This window comes from Andrena cerasifolii, chromosome 3 (assembly GCF_050908995.1).
Source record: "Andrena cerasifolii isolate SP2316 chromosome 3, iyAndCera1_principal, whole genome shotgun sequence".
Classification (NCBI taxonomy): domain Eukaryota; kingdom Metazoa; phylum Arthropoda; class Insecta; order Hymenoptera; family Andrenidae; genus Andrena; species Andrena cerasifolii.
Window position 1 is genome coordinate 5,240,447 of NC_135120.1, and position 20,426 is coordinate 5,260,872.

At 40.7% G+C, this 20,426-nt stretch overlaps 2 protein-coding genes across 2 annotated transcripts in view; both read right to left on the reverse strand.

The window, feature by feature from the left end:
• Window positions 1-20,426, reverse strand: part of Cpr28 (cuticular protein 28) — a 181,653-nt gene that overhangs the window by 148,084 nt on the left and 13,143 nt on the right. The window lies entirely within an intron of this gene.
• Window positions 1,222-19,013, reverse strand: LOC143367221 (uncharacterized). The gene is made up of 4 exons (XM_076808846.1): window positions 18,972-19,013; window positions 15,822-15,984; window positions 15,503-15,724; window positions 1,222-2,599 (listed from the first exon to the last, which is right to left on the reverse strand). The coding sequence occupies exons 1-4, from the start codon at window positions 19,011-19,013 to the stop codon at window positions 1,500-1,502; spliced, it is 1,527 nt and encodes a 508-aa protein (XP_076664961.1). The 3' UTR covers window positions 1,222-1,499.

Below are 20,426 nucleotides of genomic sequence, written 5' to 3' on the forward strand. Positions count from 1 at the left end.
TCAATTTTTTAACATTTTTCGAAAGTACATGTCCTCAAGAATGTACTGTTAAATTTTCATTGAAAAATTCCAATTATTCTACCTTCTACATAGGCTTTTTGTAGGGAGCGCAGAGGCTGGGCCTGTATAGATGAAAACTTTGAACGCGTTTTTCTCGAAACGTCATTTTTTCGCATGGTGCAGGTAAAATCTAAAAATCTATCGAACCGATTGCTTTATAAATTGAACTGCTTATTCTGCACACCTATGCCTCTGGCCGGTACTACAACCAAGTATTTCTGTTGAGTCTAACCTACTTTTAAAATCAAAAATAGCACAGAAAACAGCCAAAATACATTGATTCTTGAATTTTGCCCGCCATTTTGTTAATTTTAAGGATAAATCATTTATTTTAGTACGGGCCATAGCGACAGTCATAGTGATCAAGAATCTGTTTGTATTTTTGGCTTCGGATAAGTCCAACTGCTGAAATCACCTGCACGAGCGAGGCATGAATTTTTAAACATGTCATCAAAATCGCCTTCGAAACCATTTTAAGAGCAATAATTTTATTACTTTTATATTTTTTATTTATTGTAGGAATGTAGTTTAATCAATAGATTAAAGTTTTATTCCATTACTATGTCTTCGCAATAAATTCCTGAAAATCACGGAATTTATCGGCGCGCTAACCAGAGTGGACCCCTTAATACGCTTTCGTATGCCTTGTGGAGGTTGAAGGCAGCTCAAGGTCACTTTGTTATAGGTCACTGAATTCATCTACTTATCGACTACTACAAAGGTACTAAAAACATATGCGGTGCCATTTGAAAACCTCGCAATGACCTTGCATATAAAACAGTTTTTGCTAAAATCAATAAATGTAACGAGTCATTTTAGATGCTAGTTTTTGTTGACTCACCCTGAATAATATAAAATTTCATATTGTTGAGTTTCCCACTTGTTAATGTAACGTTAGAGCAGATTGCACATCATACAGAGAGTGCCATAGCTTCATTCGCACCATATAATTGGTTGAATCAACTTAATTATCGAATATAAAATATAGCCTAACTGATTACCAGTTGTTCAATTTCTATATCTTTTCATGATATTGACCTGAAAAGAGTTTTGTGATACGTTCTGAAATATAATAGAGAAAGAAATTCTCCTTTTTCACATAGAGAATGAATGTATATTCTGTATAATGTAAGACTGTACATATATACATATAAAAAAATTTAATTTTCACGTAATAATACATTAAATCTCTTCAAAGCACCCTTGACATAGAGAGATACTATTAATGATTAAGCAAACAATGTATTAGAATAAATGAAAAAAGTATGTTTTTTATATAATCATATTAACTATTGTATTATATTATTAATTATCTCTGATATATCATCCTCATCCCAAATGTGTCAAATTTTCATTGTGTGCGTACTGTGTATACATTTTGAAATCTATATTGAAAATTTATAATTTATCATCTTGTTACTTTTAAGGATGTTCCAGGGCTACATAGGTTTCAATGATTTATCTTTCTTTAGATATTCTGATTGAAGTACACGCGATAATGAATTTTGAGGGATATTGGTATTCAATGCACGTAATCCCATTTCCATAAAAGTGGTATCTTTGAAAGAAGATTTGGTGTTGGTTTGAATCGAAGTACTGGAGCATAATGCATTATTTTTTTGCATCAACAGGTTATCTCTAATTGGAGATAAAGTTTGCGTAGTCAGATCCTTAGCCACTTCTGTACTTTCAGTTTTGTCATTTACTTTTGCTCGCACAGAATTTTCTAAGCTTGTGTTTCCAACATTTTTTGCATTCTGTAACGGACAATCCTTCTTGCCATCATCATGGTACTCTGCAATGTCGTACATGTCGAAAGAATGCAAATCAAATTTTTTTAACACGTCTACTACATCATCGGAGGATGAGTATAAATCTGTTGTGTTCGATGCCTCATTGTTGGTAAACTTCTCATCCGCGTCGCTGATATACCTGTTCAAATACTTTTCGATATCGGAACTCATCTCTTTCGAAGCTCTTCGACTGTTTACGAAACCTGATTTTAAATGAATCGTATTCCGCTTATTAAAATTTGAAGATAAAGTGTTGCCAGGTTTAATGGCAGTCTTCATGTTTCGAGCTCGTGTATTGCATACTAAAGATCTTAGTTCCAATTGGCTATTTGTATTCGTGTCTTTTGTCGACATTTCACATGGCGAAGTGGCTCTCAAAGTATCGTTTGGACCTCTATTCGAAATTTCAACCATTTTCTTGGTACCAAATTTTCCACGGAAATTTCCTTTAGGGAAAAGTACATCTTTTATTCTATCAGCTTTTTCCTCGAACGATGACTGAGGAACATCCAACGCTTTTCTCGCGCCCCGTTGCAAATACTGATTTGATTTCGGATCCAAATATGACTTTTGAATCCTGTCTATTTCCAGCGTCATCTTCTCCAATGTGTCGTACAACTGTTTCGTTCGAATGTTCGTAACAAAATTTTTGCCTCGCGTCCATCCTCCGTCTGTCCTTAGTGTTCGCCAATCCGACTTCACTTTTTCTACTTCGCGGTCGATTTCACTGATGGGATTCCGTTTTCCTTGAAAAACAAAATTTTGGTGCGATTACATGATCGAAACTACCATTCACGTCAAATATATGAAAGTATTGATGAAAATCACGAATAATATTCTGGGAACATCTTATCCACGACGAAATATTTTAATTTAGGAATGGGTATACTATTATACCCATTCCTAAATTAACTCTATAGTGGTCCTTATTTCTCGACCTCCGAATCTTTTTGGCCGCAACCTCTAGAATGGTCCCAAACCATAAAAAAATAATATGTATGACAGATGGGCTCGATCGGATAACGAGAAAACGTGCCGCAAGAGCCTCGCCGTCATATAAAACCGCATAAGCACGGCTTCGCCCTTACTGAAAGTCCTCCAGCAAAGTTGTCCAGCAGTGGCGGATTTAAGAAAAAAGGCCCAGGTGGCAAACGTTCTGAGCGGCGCATTTTTTTGGGGAAATGAAGAGGTAGTTTACTAAAAGCGGGCTAAGGGTAGTAGTACAGAAGAAATATAGTTTGGATAAAATCATAATTTTTTTAAGGGTGGAGCCCCGGGGGACCTTCTGGACCAGGGGCCCAGGCGGCAACTGCTCATCGGCCGCCCTCTTAAATCCGCCACTGTTGTCCAGCTGTCTAGCTGTTCTTCTTTTCCTTATACCTATTTAGTAGTGTTTAGTGTATCTTTCCGTACCCCTGCTGCCGAAAATTGCGTTCAATTACAATAGCCCTTGCAACTACATAATAATGTTGTAGAGCAGCGAAGGCCAGTTCGAGCCATTTGGGAGCCCGGGCTTCATGATGTTTACCATAGCCGCACGGAAGGGGAGCTCGAGAGCCAATGATAACGTGGGCGCGCCACGGATAGGGAAAACGGTAAGAGTGTAAGTAGTAACGTGCGGTGCAGGCTCGTACCCCTAGGCTGAAATAACTGACCCTCTTAGGAGCCTGTGATGCCAGATCGGGGACGGGTTCCCTCGAGAATTTCCCCCACCTCGCGCATACTACGCCGGAGCAGCGTGTCCATGAGCTCAGCGCTTCGGAGTCCAACTCACGGATACGCAGCTCCGGCGTAGTGTGCGCGAGGTGGGGGAAATTCTCGAGGGAACCCGTCCCCGATCTGGCATCACAGTTAGGAGCCCCAGTGGCAGCGATCATTGGGACCCCCAGGAATCCCAGTCATTCAAGCCCATCGTACGGGTATGAGGCTGCACCGCACACTCCCAGTCAGCCACGTCCGTTTTGCAGATTTTGCGCAACGCCTGAGTACAAATGTTTGTGACAGAAAGACTACAGATTTGATACAGGATTTGTTATATTCGATGATGACAGCAGACTGACAGCAGAAAGCCAACAGATTGTGCTGCCTTAACCTGCGAGCGGATTGGCGGCAAACACTGCGGAGAATTTGCTGGTACAATTTAATGGCAGAAATCGAGCAGTGTGGCCTATTGGGTATAGATACACGGATTGTGACGGCAGGTGGATACTGGTGTGAATAAATGCAAGCTCTAATAACGGAAAGGATCATATATTTCAGTATATTACATAACGTAAAAGTATTATGATATTCGCACACGTTCTTTGTACTTAGTGTCTTAGATTAATTAATCTCTTGAAGCGCCACAACCGTGGGGAACCCGAACGTTGCCTCGTGGCTTCGCCTGTAGAGGCGTGGATGTGATTGCGTGGTCGCCACATGTACTCCCCCCTGAGTGACTTTCAGCGGCATGCTTGAAAGTTACGTTCTTCCGCTGGTATGTCTTTAGCGGTTTGTCCAAGCTGGAACCCCAATGATGTGGTTGGTTTGCTTCAGTTTGTGTCACAGTCTCTGAGGTAGATTCGTTGTCTGTGTCAGTCTTGTTGATGTGTGCAGGTTTTAATCTATCAATGGAGATGACCTTTTCTGTGCCATTGACGTTGATTTTATAGAACGTGTCGTTGATTCTTTGCAATATTTTGAATGGACCCATATACGGTGCTTCCAGCGGTGCTCTTACATGATCGCATCGCAGAAAGACGTGCGAGCAAGTGTGTAGGTCCTTGAGAATGAAAATTCTTGATCTAGAATGATGAGCAGTTTGTGTTGGTCTCAACGCACGCATGAATTCTCTGTGCTTCTCCACAAATATTTGTGGGATTGCAGGAAATTCTTGTGAGACGAAAAATTCTCCGGGTATTCTTAAGCTTGTACCATATAACATCTCCGCAGGATTTGATTGCAGATCCTCCTTGAAACTGGTTCTTAAGCCAAGTAAAACGGTAGATAATATATTTGTTCACGGTTCAGGTGAACACATGAGAGCTGCCTTAAGTGTCCTGTACCATCTCTCAACCATCCCATTAGATTGAGGATGATACGGCGTCGTTCTAGTCTTTTTGGCTCCTACAAATTGGGCTAATGCTTTGAATAATCCAGATTCAAACTGGGTACCTTGATCTGACGTGGTGGTGATTGGTGTCCCATAATGAGATATCCAATGCTTGAACATTGCGGCGGTGATTGTATCTGCTGTGATATTTTTATGTGGTACAGCTACGGGCCACCTGGAAAAACGGACGATGATGGTCAGGCAATATTGATAGTCCTTAATATTCGGTAACATGATAATGTCGACGTGTATATGATTGAAACGACTATCTGGAACGTTGATGTGATTAGGAAGAAGTCTGTTGTGACGATGTATTTTGGATTTCTGACACGCTATGCATTCGCAAGACCATCTCAAAGCGTCTTGTCTTATTCCTGGCCAAATAAATTGTTCTCTGAGTTCACGAGATGTGTTTCTACCACTAAGGTGCGATAGATTGTGTATGGTGTCGAACGCTATCTTTCGGATTTTTTTTTCGGAATATACATATAGACGAAATAGCCCTGAAGAGATGTCACAGTATATCTTGACTAATTTTTGAAGCTGTAATGATGAGTTTTGAATCAGATCTTTTAACTCTTTATCATCTATCTGTTCTTGTTGTATCGTTTTTGTATCTAGTCTTGTGGGCATGTTTATAGCATTGATTCGTGATAATGCATCTGCCACTACGTTGTCCTGTCCTTTTACGTATACGATGTCAGTAGAGAACTGTGAGATGTAATAGAGTTGCCATAATTGACGTTCCGACGCTTTTTCGAGTTTTTGTTTAAATGCGTACCTTAGTGGTTTGTGGTCTGCTTTGATTATGAATTGGCAACATTCCAAGAGGTGTTGAAAATGTTTTGTCACTGCAAAAATGGCAAGCAGTTCTCGGTCGTAGGTACTGTACCTTTGTTCCGTGCTGCTGAGTTTCTTCGAGACGAATCCAATTGGTTGCCAAGTGTCGTTTTCAGACTGTTCCAACGCAACGCCTATGGCAGTAAAGGAGGCATCAGTCGTGAGTGCTAGCGGTGCTGTTGCCGAAGGAAATGCCGTTCTTGTTCTGTTGGCTAGGCTGTGTTTACAATCTTCAAATGCTTTAGTTGCTTCTTCTGACCAATTGATCTTTGTTTTATCGTTTTTCTTTAAGAGCTTCAGGTAATTGTTTAACGGAATTTGTAATTTGGCTGTTTCAGGAATGCATCTTCTGTAGTAATTCATCATTCCTAAAAATCGTCGCAGTTCTATGACTGTTTGAGGTTTTGGATAATTGATGATTTTTTTTGTTCGATCAGAGGTTGGTACATATCTTTCTGCGTTGATGGTGTATCCCAAAAAGTTTACGTCTGTTTTTCCGAATTCGCATTTGCTGAGGTTGACGGTCAGCGAGCATTCTTTTAATCGTTTGAAGAGCTGACGAAGATGTTCTTTATGTTGTTCATCCTGGACATAACCAGGATGTTATCGATATTGCTGCGAGCACCGGGTATCTCCCAACGACCTCGTCTATAGGATACAACGTTCGCCTAGGAAGAAGTGCCAGGTGGTCCACGTGCGCCGCCTTGCGAAGTACGAAGGACGTTTCGCAGCCTATTGAGGAATCCGCCGTACCCACGCCTTGCCCAGGGTTTGTGGGTGGTTTTCCCCTTGGGCGTGAAGGCGAATGCCGAGGCGCCGGACGGAAGAGGCCACGCAGCGTTTTTCCACTCTTTCGGACCAGGGTACGGCTGCCAGCAACGAAGAGGCTGCAGCGGTCGGGACCCTTTGGTTGGAATCCAGGGCCTGCTGGTGCTCGTGACAAGAACAAGAGGACAGCGAGAAGAAGGCGATCGGATCGATCGCCTGTCAAGCTGTCATTCGATGGCCAGATGCCATTACGTGCAGACGCATCGACATATACACATTTCTTGCGCGTTTGTGATTGCATACGGTTTATCTGTTACCCTGTTCTTGTTAATGTTCTATTGCTTCTATTGTACTTTTGCATTAAATTTCTGCTATGCCGAGCCGAAATTTAACCATAACAATATATACAAAAATGAAGTCCAGACCTCTCATGACTGAATCTATGTATCTTTGAAAAGTCTGGGTTGTGTTTTTCAGTCCAAATGGCATTACGACATACTGATATAATCCCCAGGGTGTGGTTATAGCGGTTTTTTTATGTTGTCCGGGAACATTGGCACCTGATGATACGCTTTTTCTAAGTCCAGTGTGGAGAACACCTGTTTGCCATGTAATAGGGGAAACAAGTCTTGAATTAGTGGTGGCGGATATTTGTCTGGCTCAGTTATTGCGTTGAGAGGTCTAAAATCGCCACAGATTCTCCAGCCCTCTTCTTCTTCTTCTTCTTCTCCATTCGACTTCTTTTTTTTTTCTTCTTGATGATGTGAATGGGATTTGACCAAGAGCTGCTTGATGACCTGGTCGTACCATTTTCCAGTAACAGAAACTTTTCTCCTGTCAGCTTCCGACATCTTCCTGTTGCTGGAGGACCTGTTGTGATTATTCTGTGTGCGAACTCTAGCTTGTCTGCGATTGGTTTTGATGATGGCTTCATTATTTCGACGAACTCTTCCAATAAGTCAGCGTATGGCATGGCGGCGTTGAGTGTTGAGATACAGTAGTGTGGTGTTTTCAACACTTCTCCTTTTGAGGTGAGCTGTGTAATTGAGTCTATTAGTTTCTGGTTTCTTAGATCAATTAGTAAATTATAATGTGTGAGAAAATCAGCCCCTATAATAGCTGCGTGAACATCTGCTATTATGAGTTTCCAGCTGAAACATCTTAGATTAAGATCGAGTTTGAGCGTTACTGAGCCATACGTCTGAATTTGTGACGCGTTAGCTCCGTATAATGTTAATTTATTTGAAAGGCTACATTGTCTGAATTTCGATGCAGGCGCTACTGACACGACTGAGCCAGAGTCCATTAAAAATTTCTGATGTGTCGTTTTGTCAAAAAGGTGTAAACGGAGCTCTCTCGGTGGAATATTATTGTTGCTGTCACCTACTGCTCCTATGGATGACAGCGGTTCTAGTTTTCCTGTACTGGCTTTACATATTTACAGGGTTGTATGTGGTTGTACAGTGGTACGCTTCTGCACCAAACTTCTGATGGAAACGGCAAATGCCATTTCGGTGTGGCGTCACTGATCTGGCCCTTGGACGATGTCTTTGGTACGACTGTTGTTGGTATTGTTGTTGAACCTGTTGTTGATGTGCTTGATGTTGCTGTAACTGTTGTTGTTGTACTTGGTGTTGTAGCTTCAGATCTTTGATTTCTTGCAAGCACTGAATAAGCAATTGTTGCATCTCGTAGATTTTCTTCTCTAGGCTTTTACTGTTTGCCGTTGTATCGATCCGGCTTACTGTTTGGGTTGCCAAGGATTACGAATTGTTTGAGACTTCTAGAATGCGGTCAGCCATTTCTGAAAGTGCGCTAAGATTCAATTTTTCAGAAGTTACTAACAACGGTCTGATGTGCGCTGGCATGCGATCGAGCCAGAGTTGGTGTAGTAAGTCGTCGTTGACGGCACCGGCAGCCAAATCACGCATTTCTCTTAAGAGTTGTGAGGGCTTGCGTTCGGCCAGCACCATTTCTCTTAGGAGCTTGTGGAGTTGTTTCTCCCTGGAATCAGAGATACGCTTCAACAGAGTCTGTTTTAATGTTTCGTACTTATCTTTCTCCGGTGGCTTGTATAGGATGTCTTATTGGGAATTAGGCCTAACTCAGACGGATCACATTTAGAAACCCACCACAACCACAAAACAGTGGTTGGGCTGTCGCTGGAATGAACCACGTTTTAAGTCCGTATCGACGACAAAAAACTGTAGCACGAAATTGTTGCTGTCGGTGGTTGACACAACGCACAACCGTTTTTTGTCGTTTTAGTTGACTTCTAAAGTGGTCCGTTTGAGTTAGGCCTTACGGGGGTATTACACCCAAAAAATCGATTTCTTTTTGATTTTCTAATAGTTTGGGGTTTCAAAAATATGTCCCTAAAATATTAAGGTGAAATTCGTAGAACCCCCAGAGTTATAGGGTCTTAAGGCCGCAGCGTGGCAGGTAGTCGTTCGCTCGACTACTGTATCTAAACAGCCTAGGACTGCCAGCACAGAAGATATAGCTGCCCAACACGAATTCTTTGAAACTGAGGAAGGTTTCCTCTACGGTCCTGGTATAGCAGATTAGGGGTAAGTTACAGAAATTAGTCGTCATCTACAAATAACTCCAATCCTATAGGTTGTAACTGCATGAAAAAGTTTAAATGCGTTTTTCTCGAAACAAAATTTTTTAGATCAGGCGCACATTTTTCTCAAAAACTACTAGACCGATTGAGTTAAAATTTCACACACATTCAAAGTGAGTGTGTACCTATAGCTGGTAGCAAAATTATATCAGTAGTTTCAATACACACACCCCACTCCTTGTTTTAGTTAACAAAATTTCGAAAAAATCAAACATCAATTTTTAAACAGCTGCAATTTTCGGTAACAATGTTTTGACTTGGTTAGGACTGCTTGGGGCGATAACTACACTCATATAGATTAAAAAAATCGTTGATTCTTTCGTTTCAGATTACTAGGACGGCCGCAATTCGGGCACCCGATGGGGCCGATGTTTAATGACATGACCTGCAATTCGACGTGTAACTTGTACAATTTTCAATAAAATGCATTGCAAAAATTTGTTTTGATAGTTCAAACATTACTAAATATGTGTGCGAAACCTCTGCTCTGTAGGTGCGATAAGTTTTTCAAAATTAATTTTCAAATATCAGCTTGAAAAACGAGTGTCTAGGGTGTAGTACCCCCTTCAACAAGTGGAATTTAAATGTCAATGGTTTTATTCCATTCAAGTCTGAATCAGAGTCTTCACAGTTATTTCCACTTGCGACTAGCTGCGTGACTGACTGTCACTGTGGCTACAAAATTCTTTATGTCAGTTGATTTGAGTCGCGCGGCAACGTTAGGTCGTCCGCCCACGAAGCGTCGCTTCATACACCCGGTAGCGTAGCGTATTTACGCGACGAGACGCGTACGACGTATATATGCTTAATAGCACAATTGGCAACCTGCACTAGTGCGCACTGAGTGCGAACTCTTTCGCTTCCAATTGGGTAAAATTCGCACTCAGTGCGCACCAGTGCGACCGTCTGAATTCGCTATAAGTTTCTGTTCACGATGCGTAGAGCAAGTTTTGCGCTTAGGTTCGTTGGTGGGCAGGAAGGAGCAGAGCCGATCCTGTTCTGGCCTCCCCCCCCCCCCCGCGGGGGGATAGCGGGTCATGGTTTATTGCAGGTTTATTACTGAATACATTTCGTGAACGCGGACTTTCGTCGCTCAATCCTCAATCGCGGCAATCTAATTTTCCTATGATCGGCAGAAAATTCGGTAGAAAATAAAAAATCGTCCAGAACTGAAGACCAAGTCACTTCAACTTAGCGAACATGCACAATCTTTAATAAAATACTTTCTTCTGTATACGTTTTCTAAATATTTTTAATCAAACAAAGTGTTGTATATACTGCATAATTTACGTATGTTAAAATATTAGTTTATAACGCCATCAGTCATATTATTATGTGTAAAGAAATCATTATAATTGTTTTCTTTAATATTATATTAAGTTTGATATTTAAGAAGTAGTATAAAAAAAATTGTTAATTTATAGAAGAGGGCACATCTCACCGATTTTGATGACCTTGAAATATGTTGTTAAGGTCATCATGTATGTGTGGGTCTATACATGAATCATTTCCCTCCTTGTTGCACTCTTTAAATTATTTGTGTTTCAAATTATCAACGCTCGGTCAGTCCGTATAGTTTTACGTATTATTATGACATATAATATTTGTTATTTAATTATTAATATCTCAGCTTCGAGATCTAATTTTTTTTTAATATATATATATCAAGAAAACCACAAACTAATATATATAAGTTTCTGGTTATATACATTAAAAAAATTAAAAATTTAGATGTCGGAGCTGAGAAATTAATAATTAAATAACATAAAATATATCATAATTTAGAGTATGTATATATATATATATAAAGAATCTCGCGACCCGTTCGTTCGCGATCCCCAAGCCAAGAGTGCCTGTCGCCAGGCCGGCTCTCCCCACCAGCGTTGCTGGAGAATAGGTTCCGTGTTCAAACTATTTTTAGTGGATGAGGAACTGGAACACGCCACGTATGCGCGTGACCACGCCGCGGCGTTAAATCAAGCAACGCCAAGATGAACAACAATGGGAAACGAACCGACGCCAGCGCCAAGCCAAGCCAATAGCCTAGCCACGTAAGGCCGCAGCCAACCAGCGTCAACAACCTATTTCCCGGCAACGCTGTTCCCCACCACGACTGCCTTGCACGCCCGATCGCCGGGCGGGCCGCCGAACGGCAGTCAGTAGAAGGCCCGCCGCACATACGCCAACGATCCCTGCCAAAGTCGTCTCATCGGTCGCCACATCACCCCCATGCTAGTGGTAACGATATATTCTTTTATTTGAACCCGGCCTGTAAACGCTCAGGAAACCGCACGTGACGCCCCGATCTCGTTCTAATTCCTCCGGTTGTTTCGGTTAGCTCCGATCGTCGTGGTTGTGGCTGGTTCCTCTCAGTCGATGTTGTCACCGCCGTTGTCCTCCTCGCCATGGTACTGCCGCATTGTCTGACTCTCGCTTGCGCACGTAACTTGCATGTCGCTCTCGTTGACTCGGATGACGAAGGTTTTGTGCGAGCGCTCGTCAACCCGAAAGGGTTCGTCGCAGGGCGGTTGTAGCGGCTTCCTCGTTGCATCGTGACGGAGCAAGACAAACGTGCAAGTCTGTAAATCCTTGTGAACGAATGTTCTTCCCGACCCGTACCTCGACGCCGGGATCGGTCGAACTGCTCGCAGGCGCGTCCTCAAATCATCGCTGAAGGCCGACGTCGTCTGTCCCCGCCATTCAGCGAAGAATTCCCCCGGGAGTCGGAGCGTAACGCCGTACACTAATTCTGCCGTGCTCGCATGGAAGTCTTCCTTGTGTGCTGTTCGCACGCCCAGCAAAACCAGCGGTAGGATTTCTGTCCATACCTTGGTTTCGTGGCACTTGATCGCCGCCTTCAGTTGCGGGTGGAACCATCCCGTTGGCCGCCGGATGATATGCCGTCGTCCTGATGTGAGTCGCTCCTGTCAGGTGTGTCAGTTCCTTAAACAGATTCAACTCAAACTGGCGTCCCTGGTCCGTCGTTATTCGAAGGGGTGTTCCGAATCTCACTATCCACTCGCTGACGAAAGCTCTAGCGACCGTCGCGGTCTCGATGTCCTGAAGTGGAATGGCTTCCGGCCATCATGAGAAACGGTGCACGCATGTTAGGTAGTAGCGGTACCCATGCGAAATCGGCAGGGGCCCCACGATGTCGATGTGGACATGCTGAAAACTCGAGGGTGTGTCCACGAATGTGCCGATGCGTGTACTCACGCTGCGTGAGACCTTTGAGCGTTGGCACGGAACGCAGATATTTATCTATATTCGGCAGTTCCTTTCGCATTCCCGAGTGTACGGCCGATAGCGAAGTCCGAAGCATCCACGGTCACGGCTAACGGCGCGAAAGGCACCGGATGCAACAGCATCGTGGCGTTCACCAGGGGCGTTCCTGATGACTACGAACGCTGCCTCTGCCGGCGTTGTCCAAGTGACGGGAGCGTCTCCCCTCACCTTCGGGCCGACCAGCAGGGTGTTGAGTAGCTGCTGTAAGAAGGCCGCGCGAGCAATGAAACATCAATAGAAGTTAATCATCCCGAGGTATTGACGCAGCCCCTTGACGGTCTCCGATTTTGGAAACTCTCCTATGGCTTGCACCTTCTCCTCGAATTGCCGGGTCCCCCAGCGGTCTACCATATATCCGAGGAACCGGACTCTGCATTCGACGAGTATTCATTTCGACACGTTAATGAAGATCCCGTACTTGCTCAGACGTTTGAAGAGCGTGCTCCACCTACATTTAAATACAGGTTACATAATGCAACCAAAAATCTAAAATCCTCCATCTAGATTTAAATACAGGTTACATAATGTAAATAAAATCTAGAATCCTCCGCCTAGATTTAAATACAGGTTACAAAATGCAACCAGAAATCTAAAATCCTCCATCTAGATTTAAATACAGGTTACAAAATGAAACCAGAAATCTAGAATCCTCCATCTAGATGTACCCACTATAACCCCACGGCCACTATGAAATTTTTAATAATTTCCATGTAAATATCTCTAATATTAAGGCCCATTGGCAGAAACGCTCAGACACATATTTACTTATTTTCAACATAGATCCAGCGTGCCAAGGCTCATCAAAATCGGTGTCTACCTCATGGTGTGTGTCCTCCCCTTGTTAGTATCAAAGTTGACTAATATTAAAAAGAAATTGGCTTAAAATTTGAATCTATCACAGATAAACTCAAAACACTCTCAAATTTGATTATGGCAGGGGTGTCAAAGTAGTTATCATAAAAGAACCTTGTAGAGAGTCTGCGTGTACTCTTCACTCATTGCATAACAAAAAACGGATGCCCCTAAAAAATTATAATACGTAACAGATCATTTTCTGTAAGATGAGAGGTTTCGGTATCAACATGTAATTTGAATCCGAAAAAATTAGGTATTGTGACTTATTGAACTCTGATAATGCAGTCAATACAGTAATATATCGCACAATTCCAAAAGTGGAAGGAGACGTTAAAAAGTAAACAGCTATAGTTGGTTAATAACAATCTCGTTATCCGTGATAACAACGCTGATCCGCATTGGCAAAATGTTGAAGAATACAGAGGAAGTGGAAAATATAATAAACGAATTTTTTAACAACAAAATTGTAAAGCTGCCTACAAGATGAAGAAAACTCAAACAAATGCATGATTTGCATGAATTATGCATATTACACTGAACTTGATGTATGGGACATTCCACGCGAAATCGGACACTTTTTGGAGTAACATTTCGGATGTGGCTGAAATTTGAATATGTTGTAGTCTTTAGGGATATATAAACATATCTCGAAGGATTTTTGACAATTTTGAAAAATGTCGATTTTACAGCTGTTTGAAGGTAAGCGCTAACTTTTTTTCAATAAATTATAACTATGGAAGTAGTAAACGGATGGAGATGAGGTTTACGGCGATTTGTAGAAAAGACATTGAAATTTTAAGAAAAAATTATTTCAGTTTCATAAACAAATTTTTTTAACCATTTTTGTGCAATTATTTTAAACAAATGCAGTTTTTTAACAACGGGCGCGATTTTAAAAATCTGGAAAAAAACAGAATATAGTTCTATCCTTCCCCTTCATGGTCTAATTGTCAAAAATATGGGCATTTTAAAATTGGCCTTGTAAAAATTGCCGAAAGTTGACGCTGCGTCGCCCAGCACCGCGGTACTCGCAGCGGCCAAGCGGCTATACCTGATATTCTTATACAGGATTCTCGAAAATAGTAAGTATTTGAAAAAAAAACTGAAGGAGGAAAACTTTTACTGTTTTCCATATCCAACATAATACGGTATCTCAATTTTTGGTGTTCGAAATATTTTCCTTGAAACGAGGGTGACTTTTAGTTTTTTAAATGGAATGCTATATATTTGATTACCCAATATGAAAGCGACTATCAAGACAAATTCAACCATATGGTATACTATGACCTTGGAGGCCACACAAGGTTAGGAATGAAGTAAATATATTGAACTATCTATCTAGTAGATAGGGTTTCTTTCTTTCATCCCTAACCTTGTGTGGCCTTGAAGGTCATAGTGTACCATATGGTTGAATTTGTCATGACAGTCGCTTTCATATTGGGTAATCAAATATATAACATTCCATTTAAAAAACTAAAAGTCACCCTCATTTCAAGGAAAATATTGCGAACACCAAAAATTGAGGTACCGTATTATGTTGGATATGAAAAACAGTAAAAGTTTTCCTCCTTCAGTTTTTTTCCAATACTTACCATTTTCGAGAATCCTGTATAAGAATATCAGGTATAGCCGGTTGGCCGCCGCGGGTACCGTGGAGCTGGGTGATGGCAGCGTCAACTTTCGACAATTTTTACAAGGCCAATTTTAAAATGCCCATATTTTTGACAATTAGACCACGAAGGGGAAGGATAGAACTATATTCTGTTATTTTTTCAGAATTTTAAAATCGCCCCCGTTGTTAAATAACTGCATTTGTTTAAAATAATTGCACAAAAATGGTTAAAAAAAATTGTTTCTGAAACTGAAATAATTTTTTCTTAAATCTTCAATGCCTTTTCTACATATCGCCGTAAACCGCATCTCCATCCGTTTACTACTTCAATAGTTATAATTTATTGAAAAAAAGTTAGCGCTTACCTTCAAACAGCTGTAAAATCGACATTTTTCAAAATTGTCAAAAATCCTTCGAGATATGTTTATATATCCCTAAAGACTACAACATATTCAAATTTCAGCCACATCCGAAATGTGACTCCAAAAAGTGTCCGATTTCGCGTGGAATGTCCCGTATAGCAAAAAACAATAGTTATGCATTAATCTAATAATACGCAATAAAAATCTTACGTCTCTCAGTCCGATCTCTAGCCAATACTTGACCCGTTTCGACATCTTGCTTCTTTATATTAGGTAAGTTCATGTCTTTACTGATTTTTGTCGTATCTCCAAGTTTTTCCAAATTATCAAGTGTAGAGTCACAACCCGTACGCAATTTTGGTAATGCAGCTGATGAATGTACTTGAGCATTACAGAAATTTTGCTTAACGCTCAGAGGTTTTAAGGAAAAATCTGGAAATACAGGTATATACATATAAATATACCACACATATGTATATCAGTCTAAATGTCTGACGAAAATTGATTTTTGATATTGTAAAATATTTACCTCCTTGCCCAACAGTAGAGAAGTTGTGCAATCCTTTTGTAGTTGCTGCACTGTTGGAATCTAATACAGAGTTTCCGAATGGATTAAAGTCATACACAAAATTGTGCGTCGCTGGAATCCTTCTTAGAGTCCTCTTCACTTTCTTCGGCTCGCATTCTGCAGACTATCGATATTATTTGTGCGTTATAAATCATTTTAAGAGGGATTTTCAACGATTTGGAAAGGAATAAGAATTATTTGATAAGTGATAAGGTAAAATTATAATTGGTTTAACTAACTAAACTGTCAGGAATAGTAGAACTAACTTAAAAAAATATTCATACACGGTGTTTCGCAATTGGTGGTAGAACTGAAAAGATAGTGGCTTTATGTAAAATTAAGTTGAAAATGGAGAGGAAGTGGAATACAAATTTTTCGTACAAAACTTAGTTTTTTAAGAAAATCAATTTTGAGAATCAATTTTTGAACACTGACTTTCTTGAAAACAACGCCTTGTGCGAACAAAACTTTGATCGATGTTTAAACATATTTAAATGTTCATAATGCAATAATAACTTATATCGTTGTATTCGGGAGGATTTATATAATAATTTGACGCAACGAGCAACCGAATAAGTATTACCGTTTCGACACAAAAGATATTCAAAGTTGAAAATTTGCAGTTTTTTTTCAAAATCGAATTTCTCAAAAACTGAGGGTGATGGTGACAAACGGTTTGCGAATTCGTTTTCAGCGCACGAAAACCTATAAGAAACGGCTATTGAATGTTAAGGTACGTGTCCACTTGAGAGTAAAACTCGCGCGAGAAGCTCTTGAGAGTATTTCTCGCAAGTAGAAACTACGTCCGAGAGTGACTGGCGGATAGCGACGTTCAACTCTCAGACAGCGGACACGTTACAACTTGCTCTCGAGTGGATACATAATAATATTACTATCCGACAGTTGCTTCCGAAATACGAACCAGGTTCGTATTCTGCGAGTGCTGTCGCGAGAGTAAGTCTTCTGGGTTATGTAGTAGGCTCGCGTCGCGGCATACACGGCGTTGCCAGATAGGCGCTGCGAGGCACGGCGTTGCCAGATAAGCGCTGCGAGGCACGGCGTTGCCAGATAGGCGCTGCGAGGCACAGCGTTGCCAGATAGGCGCTGCGAGGCACGGCGTTGCCAGATAGCGGCTGCGAGGCACGGTGTTGCCAGGGAAGTGTTGTTAGGCGGTTAGCAGGGAGAACTGCGCGGTCGAGGCAGTCTGCGTCGAGCCGAGTGGCGAGACACATTTTATGTACACCCCTTATTGTAACCAACTCAAAATATATAACTATTTCATTTCATCCACCCAGCAATTTCTCTTTCTACGTTGCTTCTTACTCTTTTTTAAAATATTATAAGCAATAATCAAAGCACTAAGTGTTTGCACATCTATAATCACGGCCTCACTTCGTAGTTTAAAATAAACTGAGAGAACCTGCAGAGATTAGGCGCAGACCAATTTCTAGTGGACACGGTTTTGAGAGTTCTATCGGATAGTAAGCTCTCGGCGAGTTTTCTATCGCCTACCTGAGAGTAAAAATTTTCGAAATTGCTCTCAAGTAGACACACAATTTGAGAGTAACTATCGAGAGTAACTTGCGCGAGTTCTCTCAAGTGGACACGTACCTTTACAGAACAGAAAAAAAGTTAAATTTTGTTGGACAGTGTAATCAGTATCATTTGAATTCTTGGTGAGTCTAATGACGGTGCATGTGAAAATGAAATTTGAGAATAAATCCTCGTATTCGATTTGAAAATCCAGAAACTGTGAGATATAATTGTACCAAGAACTGTTACAATAAATAATGTGCTCGTTAATATTAGATAGACTTCAAATGAAACCTAAATTCGTCATTCCACTATGTTATGCGATAGTTTCATCCGTAGGTGTACCAAGATTATACATATGTATAGTATGAACACGAGGAATTAGTTTCTTTTATCTAATAAAATCACAATAAAAAATTGGAGAAAATACAATGCTTGAACTCACCTTAGAAACGAAAAAATAAAAATATCCTTTTTATTCATTCAGATGGTACGTGAAAACTAAAAACACTGTCCAACAAAATTGAACCTCTTTTCTGTTCTGTAACATTCAACAGCCGTTTCTTACAGATTTTTGTGCGATGAAAACGAATCCGCAAACCGTTTATCGTCATTACCCTCAGTTTTCGAGAAATTCGATTTAAAAAAAAATGCAAATTTTCAACTTTGAACATCTTTTGTGTTCAAACAGTAATAGTTATTCAGTTGCTTGTTGCCTCAAATTATTCTCTAAACCCTCTCGAATACAACGATATAAGTTATTACTGCATTATGAACATTTAAATATGTTTAAATATCGATCAAAGGGAAAAGGACACCCGAAATGCACCCGTTTTTGAAGATATCTTTCAATTTATTTCCAAAACTAAGGGTCTAGGAGAAAATCTGACTACTCTGCGCGATGCGGCAGACATTTTTCCTTTGGAATGCATCAACAGAAGTGTTAAGTCACGTTTTGTTTCCAATACAGAAGCGAAATAGTTTGGCAAAACGTGCGGCGTCGACAGTGGTAGTCAACGGCGGCGCGCAGTCCACTGCCGCTCACAAGGGAAAATCCCGAAGCCGAAAATTCAGAAAATTCTGAAACCTTGTGAACATGTAGGGGATTTCTCCCTGATCACAACGCAATTTTTGTTTCCTGCCCAAATTCACTCTAAGGGTGTATATTTGACCCCTGAAAATCCGGTTGTTTTCCGATTTTCTGTTGTAACTCGTGAACTGTAAAATAATCTTTTGTACCAAATGATAGATCTGATTAAAAGAAGTAACTTTTGTCTTGAAACTTTATTTCTATCTCTTACATTTGGCGAGTTATAACACAAAATTGGAAAATAGTCGAATTTTCGGGGGTTAATTTCACCCCCTTCGAGTGAATTTGGGCAGCAAACAAAAATTGCCTGATAATCAGGAGGAAATCCCCTACGTATTCACAAAGTTTCAGAATTTTCTGAATTTTCGGCTTCGGGATCTTCCCTTGTGAGCGGCAGTGGATCGCGCGCCGCCGTTGACTACCACTGTCGGCGCCGCACGTTTTGCCAAACTGTTTCGCTCCTGTATTGAAAACAAAACGTGACATACCAATTCTCTTGATGCATTCCAAAGGAAAAATGTCTGCCGCATCGCGCAGAGTAATCAGATTTTCTCCTAGACCCTTAGTTTTGGAAATAAATTGAAAGATATCTTCAAAAATGGGTGCATTTTGGGTGTCCTTTTCCCTTCGATCGATATTTAAACATATTTAAATGTTCATAAAGCAGTAATAACTTATATCGTTGTATTCGGGAGGGTTCGTAGAATAATTTGACGCAACGAGCAACAAAAGATGTTCAAAGTTGAAAATTTTGCAGTTTTCTTCAAAATCAAATTTCTCAAAAACTGAGGGTGATAGCGACAAACGGTTTGCGGGTTTGTTTTCAGCGCACAAAAATCTATGAAGAAACGGCTATTGAATGTTACAGACCAAAGTGGCTGTTGGACAGTGAAATCAATAATAAGCAATAAACACGTTATTTATAGTACTAATCGACAGTCGCCACAAGACACTCTGTATTGTAATACGGAGCATTAAGTTTAATACAACACATCTAACTTCGTTCAACCTCCATCCCGATATCTTTCGTTCAGTAGTATCCAAGAGTATCTGCGTCTTTTCGCATTGAGAGTGATGCTTCAACTTGTAACGATGGAAATCCACTTCTGAAGAAATTTGTTTGTCGGAACTCGTTGACAAAGACTCTGATTTTTCTCTCTTATTAATTTTGACCAAACGCGTCCTACGAAGTTCCAGACAATTATACTTTCTTAGTCCTGTATTCTGTTGTGTGCAAACATTATGGAACTCTATTCCCTCAACGTATTTCGTTGTTCAACGTCGCAAAATAAATATAAATTAAATTTACACTTGATTAATCGTATGTAATTGACAAAACGTGTCTTACTTGTTGTAAATATTGGCTCGAGTATATTTCTCAATAATTTGCTCCGGCACGGCGAAGTGTTGAAAATTAAATACTGGGTTGTCGCCTCTCTTGGAGAATACTGATCCGGTTCGAATAGGTTTCCTTTTGGTCGAGCTCCAAATAGATTTGCACCAGTTTTTGCAATCGCTAAAACACGTCGATCACTACGAATTATCTTTCTGTTTTTCAATCGTGCCACTTCGCCGATTCTGTACCTATCCCGTCGAGACGGTGAGATTGCCTCTTTAAATTTGTCACCCTTCTGCCAACACTCTTTGCCCTGTACTCGATGCTCTGTGGCTCCGATGAAGACTGATAACCCGTTAATACGCTTGATTTCTTCTCGATTATGTACCTTCGAGGCTGATGAAGTATCGAGGTACAATGGCAAAAACGTCGGCTCGCAATGGGATCTGTTGCAACTTGGGAAACCTTCAAAGATCCTCGCCAGTTCCGGCAACAGTTGTTGTATCCCCTTAATCCGTGTACCCTTTCAAACGAAACTCATAGTTCGTTCGTAACCTGCATAGAACGTATTTTGTTGGAAATATTGCCTGTCAGAAACAAAATAAAA